The 21,000-nt window shown below is 42.7% G+C and overlaps 1 protein-coding gene across 1 annotated transcript; it reads right to left on the reverse strand.

Annotated features, from left to right (window-relative positions):
• Positions 1-70: 70 nt before the first annotated feature.
• Positions 71-12,221, reverse strand: LOC308330990 (syntaxin-16-like; the record flags this gene model as incomplete). The annotated part of the gene is made up of 6 exons (XM_080786059.1): positions 71-88; positions 3,912-4,000; positions 4,419-4,422; positions 4,808-4,948; positions 6,061-6,168; positions 12,153-12,221. The coding sequence occupies 6 exons, from the start codon at positions 12,219-12,221 to the stop codon at positions 71-73; spliced, it is 429 nt and encodes a 142-aa protein (XP_080642185.1).
• Positions 12,222-21,000: the final 8,779 nt, after the last annotated feature.

Below are 21,000 nucleotides of genomic sequence, written 5' to 3' on the forward strand. Positions count from 1 at the left end.
CACAGCTCTGAGTTTCATTTCTTCTGAAGAGAGCTGGGAGAGGCCTCCTTTTAATACTCTATTGGAGAGGCTAAGAGGGTGTGGCTTCCTGGATATTTGCAAGAGACAGGGGTTTTTAAAGAGACAGTGAATGAATGTGTATTTCACAAACAGGTTCAGCAAGGAAGCCTGATGACGCTGCCATAATTTTTTTTAAATATGTATTTCACAGGAAAACAGTTCCTGAAACAGAATTATTCTAATGATTACATATTGCATTACATATGTCACCTTCTTTGTTAGTTATCTGCTCATGTTAGTCCCCTAGTCTATCCTGGTGTTATTTACTGACAATGCTTTATTGGGTCGTCCACTCACAGTTAGCCTAAGTTGTGCTTGAAAATGTACTGTAATTCCGCAAACTGTTAATACATACTTCAATCAATCAATCATGTACTAAAATATCTAAAACCACATATTACACACATAAAGACCCCCAGGAAAGTGTTCTAAAGCTCCTAAACGTCATTAACATATATTTTTATTTCAAGGACCCCCAGTTTGACATGCATTAGTCTACGGACCTCCATTTAATGGAATTTCTATCTCTGAGATCCCAATTTATATTGTAAAATCAATGTAATTTAACAAATGGAACAAAATGGAACCGTTAGGGTCCATTTGTACACGCTCTAAGTTACAGACCCATAAGAGTCCATGAAAGTTTCACTTTCCACCCGACTTTGGAACCATTGGTAGAGAACTATTCAAATATATAGAAATATTAACATGCATTGATTCTAGTGCTAGACAGACAAATATGTCAGACATTTTTAAGTTATTACTTTTTATACTTCCCCTTCAACTAAACGTTATTAAATAAGATTGGCGGGAATGCTTTAAGCAGTTCAAAGACACACAAAACCCACCGTTTTCCCAGTTTATTTAAAAAACTGTTATTTCAACGTTTGTTTGGAAATCAAAGAAAGCCTTCAGTACAGTACCACAGGACCGTTTTTTCCACACAATAACTTCACATCAATGACAATGGAACAAATGGATACAGTGTACACTTGAGTAGATATGTCAGAAACGTGTGTTTGTCATTTGTAACGCATTAGCCGTGTAAGGGATTGTAATTGCATTGCAACATGTTCTATAGGTCGGACAAAAAAAATAACTCCAATTCTGACCTGAGATCAGATTCATACGAGGTTTCCACTGGACACACACTGGTCTGATCAACCCATTATGACCTGAGATCAGATTCTAAAAATGTCAGTCGTTCTTTCAATTTTTCAAAAATAGCAGACCTACAAGCTCATAGCGCGCCACTCGGTGGCGCGCTATGAGCTTGTAGGTCTGCTATTTGAATTTGAATGTTGAATGTTGAAATGTGAATTTGAATGTTGTTGTTGGGGTATTGAATTCACAACCTAATGTTCAGTTTTACAGAAAATAAAATAAAAAACTTCCTTTCTTACGAGGAAATAATATGAAAGCAGAACAAATGTATATAACTGGAATGAATTTGTAGAATAAATAAAAGATGGTGAATGATTCTCATTTACAAACAATTATTGTCACAACTTTTTCCCCCACAAACATTGATCTTCTTCGACTGACGTTTTTCCACATGAGAAATATCACAGTTCATGCTCAGAAACCAAGCAAAAAAAATGCTCATGTTTAAACAATAGTATCATCATAAGAGAGTAATGCAGCGTGTTTTCATCTGGATGAGACAGCGGTCCTTCGACATTAGTCTTGCGTAGCCAGACGAACAGAGACCTCTGCGTACCTATATATATATATATATATACGTATATCTGGTGAAATCTAAATTCAATATTTGGGCTAGAACATCTGTGAGAAGCAGACAAACCTATGCCTATACTGCTTTGAATGCAAATATATCACCGTCCCAATGAGTGACGTCTCAAGCCTTCTGGGCAGCGGTGGGCGAACGGTTTGCGGAGCGGTCTTGATATCGGAAGGTCGCTATAGTTCGTATATCCCCCGGACCGGCACGTTAAAATGACCACCGCTGAAGTGCCCTTTGACAATTAAGGCATTGAACCTCTACCATGAAATGTTCTATATGAGCAGGGCCTGGCTGTAAACAAGTGCTTGAGCTTAGTCCAGTTACCCTGGGTAAACATAGTACCTTTCCTTTCCTTTGCAGTTTGTCATTTTTTACATTTCTGAACCATCTCTGCCCGGTTTAGTTTTAGCCCCTACATTAAGATGTTAGATCGTCAAGAAGAGACGTCCGCCTACCGATACGGTATAGGCACGACGGACAATCTCTGGATCTTCTGGCGAGGCGAGACCCCTTTACCTCGACATTGTTGGAGTCATTAATAAGTCAGTCACTAGTACAGTATGTCTGATGGATTGCGGTCGAGTCACACGAGACGGCAGACCAGGTTCAAACTGGAGCAGCCTTACTTTTATTAAGGTCACATCCACAGAACGGCCACTCAGTGCAGTCTAGTCTAGCCAGGGACAAGTATGTGGAGTTATTTTCTTTCACATGGTGGTTTGTATGAAAGGCAGTCAGTACTGTTTGTTTGGACCACAGCAGAGACCCTCGTCCAAGTTCACGCAGATGCACATCACACACACACACACACACACACACACACACACACACACACACACACACACACACACACACACACACACCAAAAGCCGGGAGGAATGAGGAATTAAAACTTTGTTCCAAAAATAATAATTATTAGAACAATGACTATGACAAACAGGATCAAAATGACCAGCATCTTTCTGTTTTTCTTCTGGTACTGTTCAGCCTGCAAGGAGAATAGCACAAAAAAGAAAAACACACAAAAAGTCAAACACTGTAGTGAAAATACTGTGAACCGTTATGGTGCATTTCCACCATTTATAGTTAGACCATATCTTTGTGCTGCACTCTACCATAAACACACGTTTAAACTAGATACTGTAAATGAGAAAATAATTTGAATGTATCAATATTGAGCAACTGCATGGCTTATTTTTAGCCTTAAGGAGAATTCCATGCTAGAATGCTTTCTTAACTTTATTTGTAGTTGTTACGTCCCCACCAAAGAGGTCCAGGTGTTATTTTGTGCAAAAGTGCATTATTGGCCAATGATGAATATGGATCAGATAAGGTACACGGGCTGACACAGTTAGAACATGCAAACTGTGGTAACTTCATAGAAAGAGTAATCTGCGTAGAGTTATTTACAATCAGGTCTGTACATACAATGTCTCTGTTAGGAGCTGTCAAGACCCCAGGGGGTCACGGGACAGTTCTAATCTTGATGAAATATCTCAACTGTGTTCAGGGAGCTTCCTGCTCTGCTATACAATGTATTTGTGATTCAATCAGTTAGACCTGTTAATAATACATAACATTCTACCTTTGTGACATTATGTGTTAAATAAGGTTCCGCATACCTTATAATATAGTATTGATATTTAGTTACTTCCTATTGATATAAACCGTATAGTCACTGTGCCACATGAGCTACATGCCAGATGTCCCGCCTACCTCTTACAGGCAGATCCGGTGAAAGCAACTGATTGGCTCCCATAGAGAGGAGGCAGCCTGTTTGAATCCGGAGGGGGGACTTTGTGAAGTGAATATATGGCAATGTTTGGGACCACTGTTTTGTGTTCAACTCGAGTTGTGACAAATGACAATAAACACAATGTTTAGGGCCGAACAAATAATTAGTCCAAGCAAAAAAATCATGTTGTCATGATTTGAAGCTTAAAAAGGTCTTTAAATAAATACTTTTTGAAATGTCTATGGGAAAAATGCATTGGGAATTATTTCCTGGGCCTGGCGTCGTCATGAAAGGGGGCGGGACTGCGACGCAGGGGTCCAGAAAATAGTGGTATGGTTATTAATATTAAGTATTCTTCACGTGCTTACTCACCCTGTCATATAGAGCTAAATCTTCATCCTCCTCCATGAGAGGCCCCGAGTCAAAAAAGTGCTTTGACCTCTCCTCGCGATTCTTCATACCTGGAAAACAAACACTAAACCGTGAAGGATAAATCCACAACTAGGTGTGTGTTTATCTTACTGGTACTCTTCACATTATGCTATTGAAAAATAGCAGATCTACAAGCTCGTACGAGGTGTAGCGAGGTGTAGTAGGTCTGCTTGTAGAGCTGCAAATTTCACTCGTTTTGGGTCCAGGGCAGGAGGGCAAAATGCCTGATTTCTTTTTTGGATCTCGACCTGAAAGATTTGGGTACCCACTGCTATAGAGGACAGACTGTAAACGCTTCCTACTGTACGTCCAAGCACTAAAGGTATAATCCAGGACTTATTTAATGAAAAATAAATGTTATTTTGGCCATGACAGTGTAACAACTAGCATACAAGTAGCATATCTGACTGCAATGGTAGTTGGAGGTGTTCTGCAGCCTGCAATTACCTCTCTACGTCAGGAGAGGGAGATGACGGACATAAAACATAAAGGGTTGGAGCTCTTGTAAATCACTATAAGTAGCCTTGCCGAGCCATGAGGCCCATAGGGGGCAGGAGCCTATCTCCTGTTTCTGTAGCGTGAGGCAGCTTGATGTACAAGTACACCACCTGGACATGACGCCCCCTGGACATCCGACGCTAGTATGTCACAGGGACTTACCCCCAATCCAACCCTTGATGCTGAGTGTCAAGCAGGGAGGCACTGGGTCCCATTTTTACAGTCTTTGGTATGACCCGGCCGGGGATCGAACCCCGACCTCCCAGTCTCAGGGCGGACACTCTAACCACAAGGCCACTGAGCTGGTAAATCACTATACCTGTTATAAATCACTATACCTGTGTGATCTCCTGAGTGGTGATCTCTATGGCGTGTTCTTCCTCGCTGCTGTCGTCCAACATGGGGCGGTTCATGTGCTTGTCGTGAAGTCCCGCCAGGTCCTTCATCTTCTGCCGGACGCGTGTGATTTCATACTGGATCTGAAAGACAACGAACGGCCCGGTCAGTCAGTTCAGCTGCATGGCTGGCTCAAAGCTACGCGTCGCTTTGCGCTGCATTCGGAGCTACTTTTGATTAATTTATGAACAATATGGAGGAGGCTTCAAATGTCGTCTGAATATCATGGTGGTGCAAGAAGTGCCGTACTTCGGCATGGCACTGCGTTTGTTCGTTTGCTCCACATTGATGTTATTATGTCCTTATTGAGCTGCCTAACTTTGTTTCTACAAGGGCGCCTGCTGGCCTAGCGGTCCAGGTGAATGCCACATATAGGCTCTGGCCTGACGGCACGTTGTGTGTTCGAGTCCCGTTCATGAAGACCTTTAGCTGCATGTCTTTCCCCCTCTCTCCATCTTTCCTGTCAGTCTTCACTTGAAACTATCAATAAAAAAAAACGTTTCTGCAAGACGTATGCTGCAGCAGTGCAGTCTATATTGTACACCAGAGTCCCGCCCGGCCCGTCACAACCTGCCCGTTACCAGTGATTTATATAAAGCTCGAAACCAAATCCTCCCGGCCCGTCAAAAATTGGACCCGTTACCCGTTCGTATCACCGGCACCGATAGTGATCATTGACTTTATTTCATCCAACACGGCATGTGGTGGTGGTGGCGGCGGCAGTGTGTAGCACACGGAACGGAAGTTATATCATGATTTTGACCTTATTGGCATACAACAAGGAGAGGACGATAAAAAAAAAGATTAGCCTGATGAGTCGACCGTCTTGATCCAAGGCTGTTTCAAACACGGTCATCACTCACCAGGCTAATCTTTTTAACTTTATTTAAAAAAGGTCACCCACCCGTGTTGCGTTGCGTTCCGCCTGTACCCGTTAACTTATAAAAGTATATTTTCCACCCGTCAAACTAAGGGTACCCACGGGGTATCCGACCCGGTGCAGGACTCTTCTGTACGGACCTGCCGTCGGTGATGATGAATATAAACACCAGACCATTTCACGTCAGATCCTCACCTCGTCCACTCAGTCGACCCATTTGAATAAACACCAGACCGTTTCACGTCAGATCCTCACCTCGTCCACTCAGTCGACCCATTTGAATAAACACCAGACCGTTTCACGTCAGATCCTCACCTCGTCCACTCCGTCGACCCATTTGGGAGGCAGTTTCTTGGTGACGCCGATGGCAGCTTCAGGGTCCAGACTGATCCCGGACACCAGAGCCATTCTGTCATCAGCCAACTTCAAGAAGAGAAGGAAAAACATATATTTTTTAAAAACATCCTTCATAGTCATTCGGGTCATTTAGTAATTTCAATTTTGATTATTGCTTATAGCAGCTGTAATGGCTTTAAGTAGTCAATACCAATGAAGGTTCACTGTAATGAATGATTTACTACAAGGAGAATGGACCGTACCTCATCAAGCTCCTAGTGTGATCGGCACACACCCGTAGAAGTCCCATCCAGACCAAAGAAAAGAAAGAGAGAGACACAAGAACAGACAGTGAGTCCCAGAGAATAAACAGCATAAAGAGACACAAGAACAGACAGTGAGTCCCAGAGAATAAACAGCATAAAGAGACACAAGAACAGACAGTGAGTCCCAGAGAATAAACAGCATAAAGAGACACAAGAACAGACAGTGAGTCCCAGAGAATAAACAGCATAAAGAGACACAAGAACAGACAGTGAGTCCCAGAGAATAAACAGCATAAAGAGACACAAGAACAGACAGTGAGTCCCAGAGAATAAACAGCATAAAGAGACACAAGAACAGACAGTGAGTCCCAGAGAATAAACAGCATGAAGAGACACAAGAACAGACAGTGAGTCCCAGAGAATAAACAGCAATCTGCTTTCAGTATGCACGTCACGTGACATCATCATCCTCATACCCGGAAGTTATGTGGGAACGTCTACGGAGTGGCAAAAGAAAAACAACTTTCTGGCCTTGACAGCCCAAACATCCAAACAGAAAAGTCCTCTCTGATTGCATTAAACGACATTAAACTCACTTTGCCAAGTCACTTTGACACGCGATTTCACATTCACTTCATGCATGCTCAAGTCATTTCCTCTATTCTTGCATGCACTCTCATCTCACCAATAAGTATTAGTATTACTTAAATGTATTTAAGAAACTATATAGCTATACACACACACACACACACACACACACACACACACACACACACACACACACACACACACACACACACACACACACACACACGTAAGAGAGTTGTGTAATCATTTTCACTATATTAACTATTTTAATTGTAAATAAAATAGTCCAAAGCATTTAATTATATCTCCAAGCAAGTAAGAAAAAGTATCAAGCTTAAGCAAACTAATAACTAGAATAAGCGCAGGAGGGATAGACGGGGAAACGGAAAATAAATGAAGGTTTTAAATAGTTTTAACTACAAAGTGGAAATCAGACGCCGTTCTATGAAGAGGTTATTAATGTATTGCTGTTGATCGTTATAGCAGTATTGTTTTGGATTGGATGAAATGGTCACATGACTTCAATGCCTCACGGTAAAGTCAATACAATATCAGCATCAGTAAATGGAAGGTTTGTCTTGCCATGCCATTTTCTTTAGGAATTATAAGCCATGTAAGTAAAAGTACAATTTATAATTTTCTTCTAAGTAAAACGAATTATCTAATTGTCAAAACTAGCACGATTCTAAAAATGTCTTCTACATCCTGAGTTTTCTGAAAAAGCTGTCAGTGGTTCTTCTATTTTTCAAAAATAGCAGACCTACAAGCTCATAGCGCGCCACTCGGTGGCGCGCTATGAGCTTGTAGATCTGCTATTTTTCAATAGCTAAAGCATAACATAATGCTAACACCAATATGGGTTTTTAACTAATTGTCAAAACTATTATTTATTTTTTACTCAAACATATAAAAGGTATGCCTGGTTTGAGGTGGTTAAAAATCTGCACACATCGCCCTTGCATACGTTTTCACATAAAGGTACATGATTTATTCAGCCTTTGAGCCACTGACCACCATCTGATGAGATTTAGCCTCTCAGACACTAAAGTATTTTGTAGACGTTGGATACGATTTTTGTCCACAATTCCATGCTGTATTGATGTGGGTACCATTAGGAAAGATAAGGGAAACATCTACAGTGATAACATACATCATGCTGATGCTCATACGTGTTCTGTGCAAAGACTGAAGTACAAAAGGTTGTGTAGACTGTACAGTCTTACTGTGTAAGACTGTAAAAAAAAAGATATTGCTTGGTTGGTTTTGGTTAATAAATAATAAACACCTGGCGAGTGTATCAAATTACAACTCTTCTAATGTAATGGGAGAAAACAGAAGTCACTGGGGCAAAGGGTGGAGAGTCAGTGACAGTGGTAGGGAAGGGAACATGGGAAGTATCCAGGAAAGTACTGCATGTTGTTGGATAACTTGCCGCAGGCCAGGCTGGGAATTCTGATTTAGGCCATGCTATTATAAATTAATTTTATGTTCATTTGTTTAAGACTGTGGATGTATAACCACCGGAGGAGGCACCTGATAGGCCTAACAAGATGAGCGTTGGGCCGGCCCGGGGATCGTTCATTTGAAAAGGAAGATTGTGGAGTAGTTATGCTATATTTGGATGTTTACTGGCAATAGTGGTAGTTTGTTGGAAATATGGTGACAGCAGTGTGAGGCTAATATGGAAGATTATTAGTTATTAACAGTCATTTCACTGACTACCCCGTCTACCATTGGGTAATATTTAATGAAATGTATTAGTTAGTTTAAGCTACCGGTAGTTTTTTTTTGTAAATTTTCATAGTTTGGTATCTACTCAGTTCACATCACATTTGCCAAATTGTAGATACCAGTTGAGTTTATTTGGGGGATGATCATCACACCGACTGTCACCTCGACCTCTTATATCAAAGCACCGGTAGCGTGTCAAATAAATACAGAGGAGAAATTGCACCATTACTGATATGCTCTCACTCTGTCTAAACCCGTCGTCCTGTTGCCAATACTCTCACTTAATAAATCAATCGTTCCTAACTTCCTACGCTCTTGGGGTAAAGTATTATAATTAAACAAATGGATAACATAAATTAACATGCCACACCTCCAACACTCCATTAAAAAGAAGGAATAAAAGGATTTAATTCAGTATTTAAGTCCGACGTCATTTTGTAGTCCTACGTTACGTCCGGGTCATTTTGTAGTCCTACGTTATGTCCGGGTCCAAGTGGCACCAGCTCCCGTCCGCATCTCATTAGTAAATAGAATATCTAAACGTGTGAATATTTTTACAATGACGTTATTTTTCAGTCTTTCAGTCTTAATGCTTCCAACTCGAGTAGAATTATTAATGTTTTGTACAAGTGTCCATGACAACAAAAATATATGATGTGGAGACAATAAAGACTATTATTATTATTATTTGCTCTGTAAAATATTTCGGGGGCATATTTAGAATGTGTGCAGGCTTGAGTATGTTGAATCTAGTTTGCATTAATGGGGATTTAGTAGTTGACACAATGAAATAAAATGGCGATAGTATTCCATGTGGGGCAGACGGCCTGTCACAGCCAGATTTGGGAGAGCAGCAGCTTTGTTGTTGCGAGGAAAGCGGTAAAATTTGACTTTCGTGGTTGTTTTCGTCTCAGATTTAGTCCGTCACAGTATAACTCTATGGGGACACAAAAGTAGGACCCGGAAGTATCTCAGGAGGGGGCGCTCACGTCACGGCTAAAATACTGAGCTGTGCAGAGTGGGAGACGGGCTGGCAAGAACCAATATGTCAATTTGAAGCCATGATCATCTGCTTTTAACCTGACGCTGCCAGATCCAAAAAGCTTGCTACACAAATTTGTTTCACAGCTTATTTGGATCTGGGATCGCGGAAGCAAATTCGATGACGGGGCTGTTCCTTTTTTTCAAGATACATGGTAGATGATTGGATGGGAGTGTCTGTCTATCACCGTGTGGGCGTGCAAACACAACCAATCATATCGACGTGTCTATATACCGTCACATCCGCATCCCGCCTTTAGTTCACGCTGATTGGTTCGGTACGAAGCAGATCTGACTCAGGGCTCAACTCCGTCAGAGATCCCAGATGAGTGTTGTGTTGGGGAATATGTTTCCGCAATACCGCCCTCATCTGGCAGCGTCAGGTTAATCTGCTTTCACATGACATGAAGAAAGAATCCAATGGCTTACTGTCTGCGTGTCAAGTTTGGTCACATTTTGTTCTAATCTAAATGAAGTTACAGCAGCTTTAGACACAATGCCATCTTGCTCAGTAGAAATGCACTCTCATCCCTTCCACACGACATTTACTAAGCAATTACCCTGTTTTAATCACCCTGGTTTAATCACCCATTGTCTCGTCCATCTCGCCCTCTTGCATGTTGGTTGCTTCTCTGCAGGGCGATTCTGTTTAGGTGAACCCATGAAGACCTGGAACGCATCTGTGTTTTATACTTTAGCTGTTGGAAAACAGCAGATCTGCTAAACAAATAAATTGGCGTGCAAATGTGGAGGTGTGTGCAAATCTTTAAATATATATTCTTTCACAGCTAACATTTTTCAATCAAATCTTTGCTTCTGGGGGGTCCCTGGAACAACATATTCTGATATGGCTGTCTGGCGGCCAAATTCATATCATTCTGTGGGTCCTTGACATGAAATAATTGAGTTTGAGAACCACTGATGTAGGAACAGGGTTTTCAGAAAGCTGTCATGATTTACAACAGTGGTTCCCAAACGTTTTCATGCAAGGGACCCCCAAATTGACATGCATTAGTCTACGGACCGCCATTTAATGGCATTTCTACATACATTTATTTTGTAAAATCAATGTTAATTTTTAACTCTGAGAGTGTACAAATGGAACCACACGGACCTGTTGGGGTCTGTTTGGTTCCATTTGTACACTCTCAGAGTTACAGACCCAGAAGGGTCCATTTGGTTACAAACTATCATTTAGCATGGGGACCCCCTGGAACTCCCTCAAGGACCCCTGGGGGGTTCCCGGACCCCACTTTGGGAACCACTGATTTACAAGACCTGACGTGTCTTCTCTGCTACGGTACATGTTGGTTCTAATGGCTTACTGTACGTAAGCGTTGAGCTCGTTATGTGTGGTTTACTCTGTGATTATGTGACGTTCATACTGTGGAATCGACTGCTGTGTCCCTGAATCCTGCTGGATTTGGGGAAATCTACAAGGCTGGCATTCATTCAAATTAGAGGTGCTCCAACTCCGATCAGGTTTTTTTTGGAACCGATCATCGATTGTTTTCATCACGATGTGCATAAGGTGACAAATATAAGTGTGTGTGTGTGTGTGTGTGTGTGTGTGTGTGTGTGTGTGTGATGTCATGATGACTATACTCTGTCAGACTGGACTTGATCGACTCCTCCCCCCTCCATATCCGAATGAAATTGCAGGCAATCAGAGAATTGGCACTCGCCAAAATTCAACATCTATTCTCGAACATCCATTTGCCACAGAACACCCTTACAGAACTGAATAACAAGGCAGTGCGCTTGGTGAGGGGCTGGTTCTGTCTCAATACTCACTCCACCCGTGCCATACTGTTTCAGCCCATCAGAGATGGTGGTCTGGGTGTACCGAATATTGAATGGGTTTACACCGCCACCAGAACCAGTCACCTTATAAATATGCTCAACAGCGGTCAGGGAAATGGCTCGTGAGTCACTCATTCAACACATGCAGCAATCAATCAATCAATCAAAACTTTATTTATATAGCACATATAAAACAACCGAAGTTGACCAAAGTGCTTTACAACAAAAACAACAATAAACAAATTCAAATAATATGCAGTGGCTAAAAAGTTTAAAATCAGTTCACATTAAAAGCAAGGGAAAAAAGGTGCGTTTTGAGAAGGGATTTGAATATATTGATAGATTGAGCGGCTCTAATATGGGGGGGGAGGTTGTTCCAGAGCTTAGGGGCTGCCACCGCAAAAGCACGGTCACCTCTTGTTCTGAGGGTGCGTGACGTTGGCACGGTCAGCAATGACTGGTCCGCAGACCTCAGAGCTCTGGTGGGGTAGTATTGATGGATGAGTTCGGCCATATATGGGGGGGCCAGGCCGTTGAGGGATTTGAAGGTGAATAAAATAATCTTGAAATCGATTCTCTGTTTTATGGGGAGCCAATGAAGTGAAATTAAGACTGGTGTGATGTGGTCATATTTTTTGGTACCGGTGAGGAGGCGGGCTGCAGCATTTTGTACCAGTTGGAGTCGTCTGAGAGCGGATTGGGGGATACCATGATAAAGGGCGTTACAGTAGTCTAGTCTGGAGGAGATGAATGAGTGGATGACAGTTTCGAATTGTTTGAGGGGGAGGTAGGGTTTGATCTTGGCAAGTAGACGGAGATGGAAGAAACTAGTTTTAACAACCGAGCTGATCTGTTTGTCGAAGTTGAAGTGGTTGTCGAATATAACGCCAAGATTTTTTGCACTGGTATGGATGTTAGATGTAAGGGGGCCGAGGTTGGTGACAGAGGGGTGGTGGGGTGTTGTCCAAAGATGATGATTTCAGTTTTATTGTCATTAAGGTGAAGAAAGTTTGCGTCCATCCAGATTTTTATGTCCTCTAAACAGTTGGTTAGGGGGTTGAGTGAGTTATTGCTGGCGGATGTGAGAGGCATGTAAATTTGGACATCATCCGCGTAGCAGTGGAAGGAGATGGCGTGTTTGGAGAGGATGGGTCGGAGGGGCAGCATATATAATAAAAACAGTAGTGGGGCCAAAATCGAGCCCTGGGGGACCCCACAGGTAAGGGGGGGCAGCGGATGAGGAAAATTCACCCAGCTGGACGGAGAAAGTTCTATCAGTCAGGTAGGATCTGAACCAAGTTAGGGCCATCCCGGAGATGCCAACCTGCTGTTCCAGTCTTGAGATTAGGATTCGGTGGTCGACCGTGTCGAAGGCAGCGGATAGGTCCAGCAAAACTAAACTCCAACGTAAAGTACCACCCGCGCTGGAGAACGAGACGCAGTTCCTTGGATTCAAGACTAAGGCGAATGGTAAATTGGACATTAAAGCCGCTGGATTCGGTGTGCGGTCCGACTGGATGGATCTTAATGATCTATGCCAGCGATCAGGATTACAGTTAAAGTGGGTGGCGCCTGATACAACAACTGCTGCGCTCAACAACAGCATCATCATAGATCCGCGTGTCCGTGCATGTGCGACCTACGAGCAGGACGGTGCGCACCATGAACTTTCAATCAAATCCGCGACCGCAAGAGCCACCATTCTAGGAATGGAGCGATCAGAAAGTGCACAACACTGGACCAGTCTGAGGCTGCAGGGAAAACTGGCTCTTCTTCCCTTTGCAAACCACTCATTATCACACTCTATACTGTCAAATAACACCATATGTGAGGACTGTCACGGTGAGCAGGACAACCCAAATGCAGATGAAAGTTCAAAAAAGGATTTATTAAATCAGATCAGGTCAAGCTTACAAAGTGTTTCAAAGCAGATTGCCACAAACAGAAAGACCAAAAGACAAACCTTACAAATTAAGGCATCAAAAAGTAAAGTCCCAAAACGGAAGCGCAACACGAGGAACCAGGAAATCTTCACGGTAGAGCTCAGGGACAGCAATGTTGCACACCGAACAAGGGTTTATGTTCCCACAGTTTGTGTGTGTAATGGGTCCAGTCTTTATAGGAGGTGGGTTGATTGGGGAAATGTTCTCAGGTGTGAAAAGGGGCATGGCACTGTGGGGATAATGAGAGTGTGAGCAGGTGTGTGGCAAGGACTGAGAGATAGCATGGAATGTGTGAGTGGCTGACATGGAAACATGGTCTGTAGGGAGACAGACCATGACAAGGACATTCTCATTTTCACTATTAAAGCCCGTTTACAGGTGTTGCCGACCAAGTTCAACTTGGCAACCTGGTACCCATCAGCACACTGCATCCTACATCCAGTACCACATGACAAAGAAACAGTCGCACACATCTTAAATGGTTGCAGCCACTATAAAGGACTGTACATTGCCAGACATGACCGTCTGGTGGACCTGGTCTCAGACAAGATCAGAGGAGTACAGGACAGGACAACAAGAATGTATAAACACAGCACTGTAAAAATAGACTGGTTTGATCACAATGACACGCATGTCAACTCACTACAAAATATTCCAAATACCCCAGATATTGTGTTCATCAATGAAATTAGAAAAACTGTCACTATATTTGAAATAGGCTGCCCATTTGATTTGTATATGGACACTTGTTTTACATCCAAACTTATGAAATATCAGCTTCTGGTGGAACGTATTATGGCCTTGGGATATAACTGTCAACTTATTGTCCTTGTATTTGGAAGTCTGGGCCATGTCCATAAACTTGTGCTCAGGGGTTTGCAATTGGGTGGATTGCTAAAAACAAATGCAAAAAATCTGGCTAAATACTGTTCTGTCTCAGCTACTATGGGCAGTCTGTCTGTCTGGAGAAGGCGTTGTTTCATTTATCCCTACAGTAGGTGGCTTAAAAAACCCAAAACAAACATCCTGTCTAGTAGTGTCAAGTAATAGTATGTCAACAATGTGCTATATATTTATTTTTTTTCTCTTCTTTTCCCTCTGTGTTAAGCATGTGCAGCAGCTATATCTGGTTGGACCATATAATGTATAACCTAATTCTGATCAGTGTTTGGGTCTATTGTATTACGCCTGTTGTGCAGATCCAAATAAAATGATTCAAATGTGTGTGTGTGTGTGTGTGTGTGTGTGTGTGTGTGTGATGTCATAGGGGTCATTTAATCATTTTCATTCTAGGGATTTTTTTGGCTGACATCTTATGTCTCTCTCTCTCTCTCTCTCTCTCTCTCTCTAGCAGTCTTCCCGCTCCTCCTCCTCCTCCTGTCCTGAACAACAACAGCGGTAACGACAGCGCCCCCTGCAGCCTGTCGGCATGAACTACCTTCGCCCTCGCCTGTCGGACAGTAGCTTCGTGGCTAACCTCCCCAACGGCTACATGACGGAGCTGGCCAATCAGAAACCCCCCGGAGGCCCCTCCTCCCCGTGGCCACACCTCCACCTCGTCCCCCGCCTCCCCGGCCACCGAGAGGCGACAGGTACTGTTTTAACCCATTCTGGGCGGGAACCCCTTTTGGTGTTTCAAGCATTATGTTATACTTTGGCTATTGGAAAAAATAGCAGATCTACAAGCTCATAGCCCGGCACCACATTTTCACGATTTTTCAAAAATAGCAGACCTACAAGCTCGTACTCGGTGCCGCGTTGTCACACAAATAATTGTGATGAACGATTACATTTTTTGCATTAAACGTCGGAATGTCACAATTTCATATTTCAGTTTTCCTTTTAATGCTGAAGAGAGGCTTGTGTTCGCTGTTAGTAAGAAAGGAACCATACCAATACTGTAGGTGGCATTCACACCATAATGCTTTATCGGTAATTGTATTCCATTCGGTAGCTTCAGAATCCTTCTGCCCGTGGTGTAGATCAGATATTTTTGGAGAAGAGATGCGTACATTGCTGTGGTTATGATGAAATAAATATATTGTAATTTTGTCTCATCTTGGTAGCCCACCAGAATGTAATTCAGCTAGATATAGCTCATTCTGACACCTGCTCAACAGTTGTACCTGATTCATTGATTATTGTATTAACAGTTTGTATAGAATGGGTACAGATATATATTAGTAATTAGTGAGGCTAAAAATGCATTTTCGGCCTATTCGGTTTCGGCCCAAATAGGCAGAAAATATATCACCGAATAGTGTATGCAATTAATGAATTCAAAAGAGCTGAATAAATGTTTTATGGACCCATAATAGTGATTATTATTTAAGTTAAGTTTTGCCATAACCATAACATAACATTTGTAGAATCAAACTCAGGTCTTAATGGGTTAAGTGGGGATACTAAAACAGCGATATTCAGTTACACTTCATAACAATGATACTGTGCGGGTGTAGGTATGTTAAGTGATAACCACTTTCAACATGGCATTATAGGCAAAAGCTTTCTAAATCTTTCAAATTTTCCAAACATCTACAAGCTTGTAGGTCAACAATCTTTGCTATTTTTGTACAACAAAGTATATAGTGCTTAAGTGGCATTCTGGACTAGACCTGTCTGGCTGGAAACATTGTGGTTGCAAGGACTGACCTTCTGACCTTTGAGATTACAAGGAAAGACTGCATGTCTTCCTGCTGCGGACCATTCTGTCTCTCACTCTGTGTTCAAAAATGTTGCCATTGATGAGTGCATTGTTGTTTTTACTTTGAAAGCGATGTTACAGGTTCTACCTTCTAAACTTAATCTCTCCATCTGGTTTCCAGGCAATCATGCTCCTCACTGTATCCATCATGGCCATGAACAAATAATAATAATAATAATAATAAACTTTATTTGTATAGCACCTTTCATACATAAATGTAGCGCAAAGTGCTTCACAGGGCAAAAATAGAATACAATAAAAATAAGTAGTTAAAATGATAAAACAGTGGCAAAGAACAAAATTGAATATAAGAACATAAAATAAATAAAAACAAATAAAAACAACTAAAATAATAATAAAAACACCACATGCAGCAAATCAGTCAGGGCAGGGTGGGAACGTGCAAATTAAAACTCAATTAAAAGCAATGTTGTAGAAGTGGGTCTTGAGCTGAGCTTTAAAAATGTCTACAGAGGCTGCCTGACGAAGGTACAGTGGGAGTTTGTTCCATGCCGACGGCCCATAGAAGCAAAAAGCTGCTTCCCCGTATTTTTTAGTTGCCATTTTTTTCGGCAGCGCGAGCAGGCCAGCAGTGGAAGACCTTAGGGGGCGGTTTGGGACATATTTAGGCAGGCAGTCATTTAGGTAGGAAGGTGCGAGGCCATTGAGAGCTTTATAGACAAGTAAAATAATTTTAAAATCAATCCTAAAAACAACCGGAAGCCAGTGCAGTGATGCCAAAACTGGAGTAATATGTTCTCTCATCTTAGTTCTAGTTAAAACTCTGGCTGCTGCATTTTGGACGAGTTGTAATCTGTCAGTTGTTTTCTTAGGCAGTCCTGAATAAAGTGCATTGCAGTAGTCAAGCCGAGAGAAAACGAAGGCGTGAATTAGCGTTTTTGCATCGTCCAAGGACAAATAGGCTCTGATTCGTGCAATATTTCTAAGGTGAAAAAAGGCAATCTTGGTAACATGATTAATGTGAGAATTAAAATTCAATTCAGAATCAATAATAACCCCCAGGTTCTTTACTGTACTGTTACTTTCTACAGTCAGGTTACCAAGTCTGCTTATTATTGATTGTTTCTGCTCACTAGAACCGATTATGAGAACTTCTGTCTTATCCTCATTTAGCTTGAGAAAGTTCTCACTCATCCAACATTTAATGCTAGACAAACAGGTCAACAGCGGGTCTAAAGCACAGGGATCATCTGGAGCAACAGAAAGATAAAGTTGGGTATCATCAGCATAGAAATGAAAATTGACTCCGTGATTGGTAATGAGTTCGCCCAATGGCAGTATGTACAAGGAAAAAAGCAAGGGGCCAAGAATCGAGCCCTGTGGAATACCAGAGCTGATGTCGTGGTTGTCTGAGTCAAACTCGGCTAGATTGACAAAGTAACTTCTGTTTGATAGGTAGGAGGAAAACCAGGACAGGGCCGTACCAGACAGGCCTATCCAGTGCTCCAGACGCTGTATTAAAATTGAATGATCAATCGTGTCAAATGCAGCCGTTAGATCTAGAAGTAAGAGAACAGATACATGTTTCTTGTCGGCAGACACCCTAAGATCGTTCATTACTTTTACAAGTGCTGTTTCTGTGCTATGGCCTTTCCTAAAGCCAGATTGGAATTTGTTGTGCACATTATTATTCTGTAGAAATACATCCAATTGATGAAAGATGCATTTTTCCAAAACCTTGCCCAGAAAGGGTAGATTTGAAATGGGTCGATAGTTACCCTAAACGGAGGGATCAAGATTGTGTTTCTTGAGTAGGGGCCTAACTACAGCAGTCTTCAGTGAGTCTGGGAAGACACCTGATTGTAGAGAGCTGTTTACAATTTTTAGTATATCTCCAATCACACTGTCCAAGACCTCTTTGAGAAAGGTGGTGGGAATTGTATCCAATGAACAGGAGGATGATGTCATCTGTGATATGGTTTTGCGGAGTTCGTCTTCATCAATTTCGCAGAACGTTAATAGGCTCCCCCTGGGGAGATCTACCCTGGGACCATTAGCTGCTGTTTGAAGGTTTGTGCTAGCAGCAGCACCATTCATAATATCGGCTCTAATGTTAAATATTTTGTTATCAAAAAAGCATGCAAACTCATTACACTTAGCTTTAGAGGCCGGGAATGACTGCTTGTAGGACTGGGGGGGGTTTATAAGTCGTTCAATGGTAGAGAAAAGGACTCTGGCATTTTTCTTGTTCTCATTTATAATGCCAGAGAAATATGCCTGCCTTGCTAGACGCAGGGCTTTGTTATAGGCGGCTGTTGATTTTTTAAGAATTTCTAGTTTGCTGGTGAGTTTGTTTTTTCTCCAGGCTCGCTCGGCTCTACGACACTCTTGCTTCAGTGAGCGGGTATGCTCATTTATCCAAGGTGTTATTCTGGTGTTATGTTTCTTTTTTGTTTTAAAAGGAGCCACTATATCAAGAGCTGACTCTAGTTTAAGATTGAAAATTTGAACCATATCATTCACTGGGGGGGTATCGGGCAGGGGGATGACGAGAGAACTCGTCGGCTGCAGAAGGGCTAAAAAAACGCTTTTTTATAGTATATTCAGTGATGTTTTTCTCTAGTTCAGTGACAGTCATATTAAAACACAGCAAATAGTGGTCTGATAGCTCAGGCCTTTCAATAGTCCTTTCCACAATGATGTTCAGCCCTTTAGAAATTACCAGGTCCAGAGTGTGCCCATGTTTATGAGTAGGCCCAACAACATGTTGGATAAACTCAAAGGAGTGCAATAACTCTAGGAAGCCCATAGCCACAGTATCTGTAACATCATCCAGATGAAGATTAAGATCGCCAGAGATAAGAGTTCTATCATAGTTAGTGGAGCAGATAGATAAAAGTTCAGATATTTCTGTTAGAAATATTGCTTTACTGCATTTTGGCGGGCGATAAATGCTAATCATTGGCATAGAGGATTGACCAAGTAGTATAGTGGCCTGGTATTCAAAGGATGTATAGCTGCCAAGGGTCAGAGCCTTGAATTTTAGCGTGTCTGAAAAAATTATTGCCAGTCCACCTCCTTTCTTTGCCAGTCCACCTCCTTTCTTAGCCTTGCGAACAGAGTGAATGAAACTGTAATCTAAGGGGCAAGCTGCTGCTAATAGTATAGCTCCGTCGGAGCCAAGCCATGTCTCTGTTAGAAAGATGATATCAAGTTTTTCTTTTATAATGATATCATTAACTGAGGAGAGCTTGTTAGTTATTGATCTTATGTTAAATAGGGCAAGGTTTAGCTGGACTGGTGGTGACAGATTAACTGTGGTGGGGGCCATTGGGATGGATAATAAGTTTGAGTTTATAGATCTGGGGGGCCCATGGTTTGGGGGTGGGTGCAGCTGGTGGGATGAAATGAGTGGTGTGATATTGCTGAGGCTTGCTCCTACAGGCTTGCTGTTAACTGGTGATGCATCTATGACTGGTGTTAATCTATGGGAAATAATAACAGGAATGGAAAATGTGTGGGCTATGTGACTAGGTGCAGGGTTTAACTGATGTCATACAGAGAGGTGCTGCGTGATGTTTTTTGCCAGGATTTTAATACCTTTGTGATTCGGGTGTATTTGGTCACGATATAGTGATGGGGATTTCCAAAAGTCATCAAAGTTATTGATGTAGCCAAGCCCGCAGGCATGGCAGAAATTACGCAGCCAATTGTCTGCGCCCATGATGCGGCTAAAGTTTTCGGGACCACGGAGGAGGGTGGGAATTAGTCCAAGGAAGATGCAGGTTTTATTTAATGAATTGATAACACCTACTAGGGTCTCGTAGTCGGACCACATCTGGAAGGATTGCTGCCGTCTGATGTCATTTGTGCCTATATGGATAATTACTGTGTGAATGGAGGAGTGACGTTTGAGAATGACAGGAATGTGAGGGATCAAATCAATTATTTTCGCACCGGAGAAGGAAAAAGTAACACAATGGGGCACAGAAAGTCCACGAACTATGGAATCACCCAAAATTAAATATTCCAATGGAGGGGTACGGGGGCAGTTGCTGTTATTAGCTGAGATTGATGCAGCAGATCTAGTGTGCAATGACAGCGGGGGGGACACGGCAGGATCTGATGAGAGGGGGGGAGAGGGTGCTCGACTGGGAGCGGTGGGCACTGCTCCTCGTGCTGGGTGAATGATTGAGAGGGACTGGGAGATATCTGGCCTGTGCACACTGGGTGAGAGTCGTCGGGGCCGCTTTCCAACACGAGTCACACGACCACCATTGTCTCTGTGGATGGGAGTGGAGGTGGAGCCAGGTGAAGAGCCCGAGGAGGAGTCCGGTCCCGCGCGCTTCAACGGCCGGGGTAGCAGCGAGTCCGGGTGCCGAGGATTCCTGGGGGAGTTTGCCAATGACTCCTGTAATGGTGCGAATGAGTTTGAGCACGGGAAAATGTCGGCCATGCTACATGCCTCCGACCCAGACGGGTCGAAAAGAGGAAACGCCAGCCTCGGATGTTTTCCTTTCATCACGGAGGCCCAGGAGTCAGCGCATACGGGCCGCGGTTTGCGCTTACCGGCATGCGAAGCACTGCTCCCCGGCATGGTAGCAGCCGTGGCAGACATCCCGGGTACAGCGCCGGCACCCGGGGGATCCAAGGATTTTAAGCGGCCCTGGAGGAATGATTGCCGCTGGATTAGGTCTTTAACCAGGCTCGATATGGAGCGGAGCTCACTTTTGATGGCGGATAATTCCTCTGTCATGACAGGCATTTTGATGGAAGTGGTGAGTACTGACTGTCCACTATAACCACCAACAGACTGTTGAGATGATAGCATCTAGGCTCAAAAAACGAGCCAGCTAAACAAGCCACCAAACTAGCTGGCACC

The sequence above is a fragment of the Protomyctophum bolini genome (assembly GCF_963924005.1).
Source record: "Protomyctophum bolini genome assembly, chromosome: 16".
Taxonomy (NCBI): domain Eukaryota; kingdom Metazoa; phylum Chordata; class Actinopteri; order Myctophiformes; family Myctophidae; genus Protomyctophum; species Protomyctophum bolini.